The sequence below is a fragment of the Arachis hypogaea genome, chromosome 15 (assembly GCF_003086295.3).
Source record: "Arachis hypogaea cultivar Tifrunner chromosome 15, arahy.Tifrunner.gnm2.J5K5, whole genome shotgun sequence".
NCBI classification, from domain to species: domain Eukaryota; kingdom Viridiplantae; phylum Streptophyta; class Magnoliopsida; order Fabales; family Fabaceae; genus Arachis; species Arachis hypogaea.
The window spans coordinates 6849407-6861600 of NC_092050.1; the positions used below are offsets into that span (position 1 = coordinate 6849407).

The 12194-nt window shown below is 36.7% G+C and overlaps 2 protein-coding genes and 1 pseudogene across 2 annotated transcripts; 1 reads left to right on the plus strand and 2 right to left on the minus strand.

Moving 5' to 3' along the window:
- Positions 1-1571: 1571 nt before the first annotated feature.
- Positions 1572-3484, minus strand: LOC112748304 (BTB/POZ domain-containing protein At3g49900). The gene is made up of 2 exons (XM_025796527.3): positions 2620-3484; positions 1572-2541 (listed from the first exon to the last, which is right to left on the minus strand). Exons 1-2 carry the CDS (start codon positions 2950-2952, stop codon positions 1939-1941), a joined length of 936 nt encoding a protein of 311 aa, XP_025652312.1. The 5' UTR covers positions 2953-3484; the 3' UTR covers positions 1572-1938.
- Positions 3485-5561: 2077 nt separating this feature from the next.
- On the plus strand, positions 5562-6207 carry LOC112748307 (large ribosomal subunit protein uL24z-like; annotated as a pseudogene).
- A 1619-nt stretch (positions 6208-7826) lies between these two features.
- On the minus strand, positions 7827-10669 carry LOC112748309 (mitochondrial outer membrane protein porin 2-like). Its single transcript, XM_025796531.2, has 6 exons — positions 10076-10669; positions 9868-9935; positions 8992-9102; positions 8811-8897; positions 8517-8725; positions 7827-8408 (listed from the first exon to the last, which is right to left on the minus strand). Exons 1-6 carry the CDS (start codon positions 10122-10124, stop codon positions 8102-8104), a joined length of 831 nt encoding a protein of 276 aa, XP_025652316.1. The 5' UTR covers positions 10125-10669; the 3' UTR covers positions 7827-8101.
- Positions 10670-12194: the final 1525 nt, after the last annotated feature.

A 12194-nucleotide genomic window follows, 5' to 3' on the forward strand; every position in this document is an offset into this window, starting at 1 on the left:
CCCCGTTACAGATACTAGTCCAATAGTGCTGGGTTTCACAGCTACCTTGATACATAATGATAACCTCCTATACGGAGAGGCTTTTCAAATTAAGCAGGTGTGGAGGACAAGAATAAGAATTATAGTAATGGGAGAAGCATAGTGGTTAGCCATTGGAGCTTGTCTCAATTTTTGTCGCGGCAGGAACGGGTCTCATTTTGCATTTATCATATCCCTTGCAAGCGTCGAAGAGACTTCCGGTCAAGCAGTTCTGAGTTGTCTAAAGACTTCAACAATGCAGAAAACATTAGCGCATCAAAAATTCTCTCTCAACTCTCTCGTGACAGCTACTTTGTTGAGTTTGTTCTCCATCTTTCCAATGCTTTATTTTGTTTTAATTGCCAGTAGTTGTTGATTAGTGCTATTAGGTGCAGGGAATTAAAACCCATTCTAGTTGTATTCCTTAGCTAAGTTGTTGTCTTTGTGGTGTAGGTTGGGCTTTGTCCTAACCCACAACCAAGTCCAAAAAAAAAGTTCAATCACTAACAAATTCAACAAGAAAAAAATTTAGCTAAATAATTATTTGAGCAACACAGCAATAAATTAAAAATTCAATGATGATAATTAATAACAAATTTATCTCAATAATAATTTTCAACAAAAAACCTAGCTCAATTATATTTTTAGCTACAAATTTTAGCAACAAATTAGGTAACAGATTTATGTCAATGTTGATTTTCAGCATTAAAAACACTAGTTCAATGATATTTTTAGCAACAAATTTAAGCAATAAATTCAACTTTCAGCAAAAAAATCAAAGTACAGTGATGAATTACAGCAACAAAACAGAAACAAAAGGACAACTTTTCCATCCCTCACAATATCTACCCTCCGGCGCTAATGTATAATGGAAACACTACTTTTCCATCCCTTATAATCATCTGCTATTCTGGTTTGTGGGTTGGGCCGTTGCCGAACGCCCGAACCCATAAAAATGACAAAAAAAAAAGCGTTATTCGAGGTAAGTTGAAGCCTTGAAGGTGTATGCGTCTTCAACTGAGAGAATAGTCAACACACAACAGTTATTACTTATTAGGTGAAATTAACCAAAATAGATAAAACAATAAGAGACAAATTTATAAATTTGTTTGATAACAAGTAGCCAAGTAGGTGAGCCTCCATGACTGTGCCGGTTTTCAGTTATGATGAGCTGGCATGAACAAATTGTGATGATTATGATTGGCACAACTAATAAGATACTAGCTACAATCACATGCAAAATAAGTACCTTAGACTGACATGATCACTTTACTTCCTACATATTTATAGATTGATCATTTGACCTTAGTCCAACAACAAACGCATTGGACTAAGCAAGTGATGATTCTGGTTATCAATGTGGCCTACGCACTCATCAATTCATGTCTGGATTGCTTTTGTACCTGTACTAAACTCCATCTAACGATGCTTAGAGCTTTCCTTAACTTGTATAGCTTATATGCCTTCTTAGTGTACCCAACTAATCTTTATCCCATACCTGCCAAATACAAGCACCTATACATATACATAGCCAAGTCTAACCAAGCTCATAGTTATATCGAATTATCGATTCAAACCAATAATTAAGATTTGGATTACAATTGCGTAACATTTTTATACAGGGAGAAAGTAAGAGGTAAACAATAAAACCCTGAAAGTGCTAATCTCCATAATACAGTTAATTTAGTATTTTCTTCGCTAAGCATGGTAAACGAAACTTGTATCACACAACATACTGAATAGTGAATACATTAACTTCAAGAATGGCGACTGAGATAAATTATTACGTCTAAATAATATAATTAAAAAAAAAAATTGGAAAGCAAGAAGCTAAGCATGAGTTGAATCTGGTGGAAGAAGTGCAGTAACATTAGTGATCCTGACTATATCCTGGCGAAATGTATGTACATAGTTCGATTTCTATAAGCTTTTCCTATGAAATGCATTCTTGAGGCCACTCATCAACCTCTGCCTAAGTGATTTCGTCATCCTTGGAGTCCCACTCTCCCCATCATACATTAGCGCCGACGACGACACTGACCCCCTTCCACCTCTCCCTATTTTTCTCTCCTCCGCCGCAGCCGGCATAACGTGGAAACTCGCCGAACGCTCTGAGTTCAGGGCATTCAACTTCCGCTCCTGCTGCTCCGCATCGGCGGCATGATGGTCCAGCAGAATCTTCCTCATCCCATTAAGCTCCTTCTCCAGGCTCTGAATCCGAGAGCACGTCGAATCCATCGCCTCCTTCAGCTGAGCCGTCTGACGCCGAGCCGAGTCACGCCGCAGAATATCCCCTAGTGATTCTCGCTCATCTTGTTGGTTCCCGCCGGAAGCAGCAGCCGCCACCGCAATAGAGCGGCGCGTGTTGAGATGCTCCACCAGCATCGCTCGCACTATGAACCTCAAAGGCACTCTCGGATTCTGAACACACTCCATCAACACAGGCGGCGATAGCTTCGTACAATCTATCGAATTGCACAACTGAGATTTCTGTTCCTCAGTAAGTTTCCCGTTCTTGTTTTCCTTCATAGAACAGTAATCAATTTAATGAATTAATTTTTAATGGAAAATAAACACGTGACGTGACGTGACGTGGCGCACCTTGAAATAAAGATCAATCATCCTGTAGAGAACGTCGTGGTGGGGAAGGCGCGCATTGATGGAATCAACGACAGATTGAAAATCCTGAGGGCGAATCTCTACGACGACGTTTAAGCAAGTTGCATCGATGTCGTGACCATCGTAGTCATCCCAAACCAGCGCTTCAATGCACCTGCTTACAAGCGACGCCGTCGTTTCGGCCTCGGGAAGCAGAGCCATGCAGGACCGCAGAACCACCGATGCGTACTCTTGGTCAATACCAACGATTCTGTTGAAGTAGGATTCCGCCACGTGGCAGAGATTCTCCCCGTCGTAGCCTCTGGAATCCGTCATGCCGAGCAGCCCCGCCGCCGTCCTGATGGCGGCGACGTTATTGGGCGTGAGGTGGACTCTGCTGCTGTAACAGAATTCTGCGATGGCGGCGAAGGTGTGGGGCGTTATGTTTAACGGCGGGGAGAGTGTGAATTCGGTGAGGTTCGTTAGGTGGCGTTTGAGATAGGAGCTCCGTGAAATGATGCGATCCTGAAAGGGAGAGGTGTGTGATGACGCGTCATTTCATTTACACAAGGGAACAAATAAACAAACAAAATTAGAAAAGTGAAGCACATTCTTTTATGTCATCAAATCAAATAAAGGGAACGTCCCCTCTTTGCCGGAATTCAAAAGCAGAGAGAAAGAGCCTTAAAGCTCTGCTTTGCCAGAAAAGCCTATCCGACAAAACCAGAGCATCGTTCAATGTGGCTTTGCTAATAAGAATTTTTGTAATTACTATTTTGGCAATGTTCATGGGGTATGAAATTGAGCACCCTATAAATTTAGGAGTTGAATACTGTGAGGATTAAGAAAGAGTAGTGATAGAATGACCTTTTTTTTTTTTTGGTATTGGTTGGGTAATTACAGCAGAGACCTTTGTTGTTGAGTGAAGAACAAGAAACGACACCTCTGGTGGGGTTACTGATGTGTTCTTTTAAGCACAGGAATAGGACAAATTTGGGTACTGGAGTGTGAGTGATCCTAATCGAGGAGAATTTAAAACTATTGAAAGCCAACTGTAAAAGTGGAATCAAGCTGTTCCAGCTGAATAAGAAATCATCCCACATGTTTTGCATTGATACAAGCTAGCAATGCGTGGTAAATAACTAAATATGAATGCTGAGAACAATTACAATGTATAGGAGGAAAGAGAAAAAGAGAGAGGGGGGGGGGTTTAGATAGATAGATTTCACGAATCCTGTAGGTAGGGTAGGTCACACAACTTATTAATGGGAATCCCACTGCTACTTGCAGTACAACGGTTAATCACGTCATATTCTATAAACCGAAACAAAATTAGATTTTTCTCCACTGTCTCCCTCAAGTAATCAAAGTCGTGTTTTCACATTATTAATCAATCACAAATTTAGAATTTTCAGGGTTGCTATACGTTGCATTAATGTCATTACTGCAATTGCAGCCAAAGTAGCTGCAATTATTTTCCCCTCTTAATATAAAAAAGTTACACATCAAGCTACCAATGCAACGGTAAACTAAGGCATTAACACTAATAAACGTAACCAAAAGAAAAAGCATCGACTGAATTTGAATCAAAATGCAAGGAGTTATTAACAAACCTTGTGTTAGGCGAAAGCAGGTTCCTTGAACACGTAACAGGAGGTCCGTTTGATGGCCAGAAGAACAGAGACCTGAACCGAATCGATAATTTTGCTTAGAGAGAATATAATAATAACGGAAAAAGGAAAAGAGAAAGAAATAATTATAACCGATGTAATTATTACCAGGCGCTGATAGTTGAGTGAAGGGAGTGGGGAGAAGAGGAGAAGGAGGGGTGGAGAGAGAGAGGGGGAAGAGGAGGTGGAAGAGAACTCGGGTTCTTCTCATAGATGGTGTCATAACACCGAACTGGTGTTCCACCCGTACTCATCTATCTAACTATCTTCCTCTTCCCAAAGATCCTAACGCGCTTTTCAGGGCACACTCAATGCTTCCACTGCTTTTTATGACCGTATAGGTGTATCAGTATGCTTCTTGGGAGCTCATAAATATGGTTCGGGAAGCTATTATGGCACATGTGATTTGATGACTCATAAATGCCTCTTTATTTCGCCCTTCCTTCCCTTTCTCTCCTTTTATTTTTTTCTACACTACAACCAGTAGTAATAGTCCTGGTAATATATTTTTACACTCATCTCATATCAGTCCTCATATTTTAATCTGTTTTCCAAAATCGAAAAATAGATTTTGCTTTATATAATGGATGGATTTGGGTTTATATGGCCATGTGGCATACCAACCAAGTAATGGACGGCCTAGTTTTTCCTACCATGTGATGTCAACAGTAGCTAACAATCAAAATTGAGTAAACCAAAGAAGGACAACAATTTCCTCTCTCTTATAAAATCCAGTAATGCACATGCACTCCAAGCGGTTCTGCATTCTAAAGAAGTAAAGAACAGAATTAACAAATTTATCAACGTAAGATCGAAGACAAAAGCACACACGCTAACCCATATTTATCATTCATTTATTTTTCCTCTTTCGTGAATTTACCAATCCAAATAATGCGTTACACACTTCTTACTTATTTGCTCAATTTCCATACCTCAAACTTCTGCAAGGTAATAATTATTTTTCCTTAGTCAAAACAATCTCAATTTTTTTTTACGGTATAAGAATTTCCAACTTTTTTATTTTGGTTATATTTTATTTTGGTCATATTTTTATTTTTTGGTTATTTGCATTTCAATGTTTTTGGACATTTTTGTCATGGGGAATTTCAGACATTTAAATACCAAATTCGTTTTCCTTTGGGATAAAAGTTAATTATTAAGCCATCGGCCTAGGTTCTTAAGAGCTTTTTTCATATAACACCCTTGCATTCCGTCACATAGCGAGAGAGAAAGAGAAACCAAAACCCTTCACATTTCTCAGCACACAGAGAGTGTAAGTAACAGAGCCAAATGAAGTACAATCCTAGGGTTTCAAGCAGCCGTAGGAAGAGCCGCAAGGCTCACTTCACTGCTCCGTCCAGCGTCCGCCGCGTTCTATGAGCGCCCCCTCTCCACCGATCTCCGATCGAAGTACAACGTGCGCTCCATGCGATCCGTAAAGACGATGAGGTGCAGGTGGTTAGGGGAACTACAAGGGCCGCGAAGGGAAGGTGGTTCAGGTTTACCGTCGCAAATGGGTGATCCACATCGAGCGCATCACACGCGAGAAGGTTAACGGATCCACCGTGAACGTCGGAATCCACCCATCGAAGGTGGTGATTACAAAGCTCCGATTGGACAAGGACAGGAAGTCGCTTCTTGACCGCAAGGCTAAGGGTCGTGCTGCCGCTGATAAGGAAAAGGGTACCAAGTTCGCTCCTGAGGATATCATGCAGACCGTTGATTAGTTTGTTCACATTTTCATTTTTCTATATACTGCTACTTAGTTTGTTTCTGCTGTTAGTGTTGTTTCGTATTTTAAAGCTTTAACTATTTTGGTCGCTAGTTTTTTTTGGAGGGTCTGGATCTGAACAAATCGTGGGATTTTGAGGACTATTATGTTTTGCTTATTTATTGAAATGCTTGACATTATTGCTGATAATGTTTCTTGGGTTTGTTTATTCTGGCTTGGTATAAGCATTGCTATGGTGGCTTGAAGTGCCTGCTCTATAGTGTGCTACTGTCTATATCTCTTGTTTGCTTTTACGGAAGCATAAACCTTTATAGGTGGCACGTAGTTACCCTCCAGGCAGCTGGATTTGAATGTAATTTGGATAGGAATAGAGAGATGGAGACACTAGTACACTTCTCTAGCACCTTGATTACATGCCTCTGTTCAAGTTAAGGGTAGACTCATTATATGATTCCACTATGATGTCATTTTGTGGCTCCTTCACCCTCTCTAGAAAATTGGACTCGGTAAAGTTAAGATGATTCACTTTCAGAAATGCTCCAACCTTGAGAGCTTCTGTGAATAGACTAATAGAGGATAATTTTACTGTTTTAGTTGTGTACTTGTGTTCTTTACTTGTGTTCTTCAATGTGTGATTGAGGATGTGTCCCAAAGTATGGGAATTAAATAAGTTGTGGCCTAATTTCATTATTTGAGGGAAGTTACTTAATTTGCACCACTCCATCTTCACAAACAGCTCCACACACGGTAACCATAGAACCCACTACTCCCATTTCTCACATCAATCTTCTTCCTCTTCTATTGCTTTATAAGGTAATAGTCTGATAGAGGTCTCTAAACCGCCCATCGGATCGAATAGCATTTTTCTCTCGTCATAGTTCGTACTTTTGCATGCTCAGTGTATATAATATTTGATTGATTGATGAACAACGGGACTGAACGCTTGAAACAACAGAAAAGAACTAAGCATGTTAAGTGTGTTATGGTTGGCGATGATGGAATTTGAGATGCATATAGTTTGTTTCTTTTACAAGATTTTTCTTTTCAATGTGGTTTTGTAGGTACACTTTACTATTTTAGATAAGAAATCAGTTTGCATGACGAAAAAAAGACCATTAAGAGATAGGACTAAACAAATCCTCTTTTGTAAAATAAATCGTTCTCTCCATAAGTTTTGTTGGGTCAGAGGAATTTGTTTGTCAAAATTGAAATTTACCTTGTTAATGTCTAAAGGTCGGATATTAATGTTCTCGAGTAGATGACATGACAGATGACGCACATGGTAAGATATTTGCCTTTGATCTTGTCCCTCCTCCATAATATTTGAAGGTGAAAAGAAAAAAGAATATCGCTGTTAAAATTAAAGAGAAAAAAATAATGGCCAAGGGTAGATTTATCCTTTGCGCCTTTTGCTTATGTTATCTTGCATAAAATTAGATCGAGGCCATTACTTCAAAAATATAATTTTAACGTTTTTGGCTGCCATAAGTATCATGCTCTAGTTTCCATGTATCATGCTCTAGTTTCCATTTCCCAACTAAGATTGTGATCTCCCACTTCAAAATAATAATAATATTCGTATCACTGTATATTTTTTACACTTTTTATGGTATAAAAAAATAATGTTTTTTATTTTTTCTCAATTTCTATAATCATCTTTAATAACAAATATGAAAAATATAAAAAAATTGTATATAAAGATAGTGCATACAGAATTCCTATAATAATAATGGGAGAATAATAGGCCATTAACAGTAATCGTGTACTGTATGTGAAAACCGTGCCACCGATAACTATTGAAAGTACAGTTTTAGGGGAAAATGCATAATATAACTTCTCATAAGAAACAGGACTCCTGTATCTCAGAATGCCTTCTAGGCTTCTACAATATAAGAGGGAAACAAAATGTGAAACAAAAAGCAAATGGCGGGTACCAAGTTATTGAAATAATTTAGTCGTCAAGAACCCAGAAACACTCATCAGTGGCACTACTTATTCTGCCCTCACTTCAAGGGCCACCCCAAAAAAATTGAATCAAGTTTGGAATTCATACAATGCATTCTTGAATTAGAGAAGAAAACCCTCAAGGTTTGAGGGCAATTGCCAATCCAAACCTGGGTTTTTTATCTAGGGCCTTGGTATCAACCTCACCAGAAACAGTCAGCACTGACTTTGGTATGATCTCATGCTGCAGGAGGGCGCCAAGCTTTCCATGATTGTTAAGCCTTGCTTTGACCTGTGTAAGATGGTCAACAGCAAAAGAGCCTCCAACTGTGAAAGTGTTCTCATTTGTAGAGAACCTTCTAGTGATCTCTGCAACAGCTGAGCTCATCTTTAACAGGTCCAGATGATGGAGATATGATGCTTTGATGGTGTCACCCTTGTCACCACTGATTGGAAAGTGAAACTTGTTAAATGTTAACTTGGGGCGTTAAAACGGCATTGTTAAGAGATCTCAAACAAGACCATTTTTTTTTTGACAGGCACAAGAAGCTTACAGGATTATCGAAGCAGATGAATCGGGTTTTGAGAAACTAATCCCAGCAGTGTACTTAGTAAAACGGCCTGAAGTAGTATCATAGCCTGCCTCACCACCAATCGCAATGCTTGGGGTACCAACAGTGGTAGAAACATCAATGATAGGGGATTGGTTCATTGCAATGGCTGTTGTCAAGGTAGCATGGTCATGGAAGTATTGAACCTCTAACTGCCAATGGCAAATCATACAAACTTCAGAAACAACATAAGCTATTCATTTGGGACAAATTTTACAAGCCAGAAGATGTATATACCTTGCCAGAATTATAATCAGGCAGCTTAACTGAAGCAATAGTCTTGGTGGACGGAATAATGTCAGTAAATGTGAGTGTAGTAGAGATCTGACACAGAAGAGGGTAAACGAATAAGATGATGTATTCGATAATGGAACTATCACTGTATTATAATCTAAAAAAAAAAAATAAAGCAACCCACAATTGAGTCTGTGTCGACTTTGAGATCAACAAGAGTATTCCTATACTTATACTGTGCTGCAACATCCCCAACTGAGTGTCCACCTTTCTTCACGGCTGTTGAAGTAAGGGCCTAAGACAGAATCAAGAAGAAATCAGCTTACCAAAGTAGAAGATGCAGCAAGAGTTACACATTTAGAATGATGAACATTTAGCTCATTGTAACAATAACTAACTGAGAGAAAAACATGCAACTCTAAATAACTAAAAAATGATGTGTACAACCATTAATATACAAGGCTACAACTATTAATTTGATTGTAACTCCCACTTACTTTTACCTATCACACCTTCTCCACCTTCAGATTTATGTAGGAGTCTCAAATAGACACCAATAAATGCCAAAAATTCTAATTCTAAATAAGTGCGAAAAGACATACACAAGTATTCATGGATGCAACTGCAGTTAAGATTCTCCTTAGAACATCACCAAACATGTTCAGACAGAAGATCCTAAGAACAGTACACCTGTACACGACCACCCATCCAATAACTACATTTCTTATTTGTTTGATAGCATCAATAAACCTTGTCCGTACAACGGATTCTCTTAAATGCAATGCGGAATTCGAGTTAAATAATTTTTTGAAAGCAAATTCGTGATTCATTTGGGGGGAAAAAGTCAATACATGAGGAAAAGAAGCTTCTAAATTGGTAAAGGAGCATCGTCATTAACCTCATCATGCTAATACTATATTAACTATAACGCATTGCAAACGGTTCATAGATATAACGATGGATCTCAAACACAAATCCATCATCCCTCATATGTAATACTCCAATTAAGGTAACTAAATGAGAATAGATTGGGTGAAATACGAAAATCCGAAGAGCTTACCACTCCGGCGCCGCTGTAGGTGGAAACAGTGACTTTCTGATCGGAATTGTAGTCCTTAGTCAAAAGATCTACGATCAAAAACAACAAATGCAGATCTATTAAGTCTTTTGGTAGCTTCGAATCAAGAACGAAAAAAATTTGTTACAAGAGATGGAGACTCAGGTAAAAGAGATTGAGAAGAGAGTGAGAGAGCATAATGAGCTTTCACCTTTGGCTTTCTTGCCGATATCGGAGAAGAGTCCCGGTCCCTTGGTCATCTTCGATTTCGTAGCTTACGAAGAGAGAGAATGAGAGAAGGAGAGAGCGAGAGAGAGAGAGAGAGAGAGGGATCTTGATGCACTGAGCCACTGAGCTTCACGAACCAGGGTGTGGCGATGAAATGATAGCCTTTTTCTTTATTTTTTATTTGACAAAAAATAAATTTTCATCTGCATGTAATTTTTGAATAATTATTTAATTATTCGTATAAATTTTTTTAACAAAATGAATTGTTTGAATGTCATTTATAAGAAAATTATTTTTTTTATTCTTAACATGAATTATAATAAATTTAGATAATAATTTTATCAACTATTTAATAATTTAAAAATAATAAAAATTTAAGTATAATTAATTTGTAAAACTGATAATTAAAAGTTATTAAATAATAATTTAGTCAAATTTATTAAATTATTTAATAATTTTTAATTATTAACTTTATATAAAGTAAATTATATTGAGCTTTCATTTTTAAAAATATTTTTTATGAATTATTTTTTTAAAATATTAGAAATGCAAAATAATAAGGTATGGTACTAGCACCAAGTCTATGTGGATGGTTGAAGACTTGAAGTGGATCCGATCGATGATGTGCTGTGCAGAATCTTTCTTCTTTGATTCCGGTCGTTTTCAGCCGTTGATTTTTGAACGGGAATAAGATGCCTTTGGAGTAAAGTAGTGTAAAGTGTAAACCATCCATCCCTCGCACTTCCGTAGTATCTTTTTTTCTGATGGGCTGGTCCGTACAAATATTTAGGTTGAGTTTAATTAAATATATTAATCAGTTCACCAAAAAAAAAAAAAGATTAATCAAGTTTTTTTTTGAAAAAAAAATTAAATAATTAATATTTATATTAAAAATAATTTATAAATAAATTATTTTATATTTATAATTTTAAAAATATTTTATTTTAAAAAAATAATAATAAAAAGTTTTTTATTATAAAAAAATTTTCTTGTAAATTTTTTTACAAATATTTAAATAATTTTTTAAAAAATTATAATTTAATTTCAAAAATTATATCAAACATTAATATCATAATTTTTTATAAATTAAAAATAAAAAAATATTTATGGACCTATCCAAATATCTGAAAGAGCTTCTGTTTATTGGGTTGTTTTTGGAAAATTATTAACTAAGATATTAACACATCATAACCCAAAAATCTCATGCCCACATGGCCACACATGAACGTTCCAATGGTTTGATCTGTTTTCCTTTGGTCCATACGCTTCAACCAGTACTGCCAAAATGAGTTCAACTTGACCAAAAAAAAAAAAAAATTGACCAAAACCTGCGTAGATTGAGACTATGAAAACATCAACTAACCATTAATATTGTATTTTTCTATTCGTTTAAATTTTTGAGATGAATAATTTCAAGACATAGTATTAGAATTTTATGTTGAAAAGGTTTTGAGTTTGATTTTTGATAAACTAAAAAAAAAAAAAAAAAAAAACGTTTTGTAAAAAGACAGTTACTTGCATTTGCGTTAGAATTGGTTGGTTTGTTGATTTGTTCTATAAATTAAGGTTTGGTAGTATTTGCCTTGAGTTTTTTTTGCTTGCAGATCATAGAGATATAATCGACCCAAATTTGCTAAAAATATGCCTAACACACCTAAAAAAGAATAAATAAATAAAAAATAAATCCAACTTTAGCTTCGCGACAAAAAAAAACCAAAAAAATAATATTCCATTTTAGCTTCAAAAACAATGAGGACTCATAAAGCTTCATTTTGATGTATTCGTCACTTCGTATTATTCATCTAAAAAGGGGCAAGTAAATGAGGTGAATCAGTAGGTTATAAAATTTGTCTTTTTTTTTTTTTTTACTATTTATCCTTGTTTTTATGTCCTAGACAAGTAGTTAGCCCATAAAACATTTAGTTGTAGAATTATTCGTGTTTGGAGACGGCCCAAAAGACTGAATTTTTGAGCGAAAAGGTCCGAGTCATTCTGCGCCCACCAAACACGTCTTGACGCGGTATGTTTATTTGTAATTTTTCTCTTCCGATGTCCTTTTACGCGTTTTCAATTGAAGATGCTTTTTCTTTTTCTTTACTTCT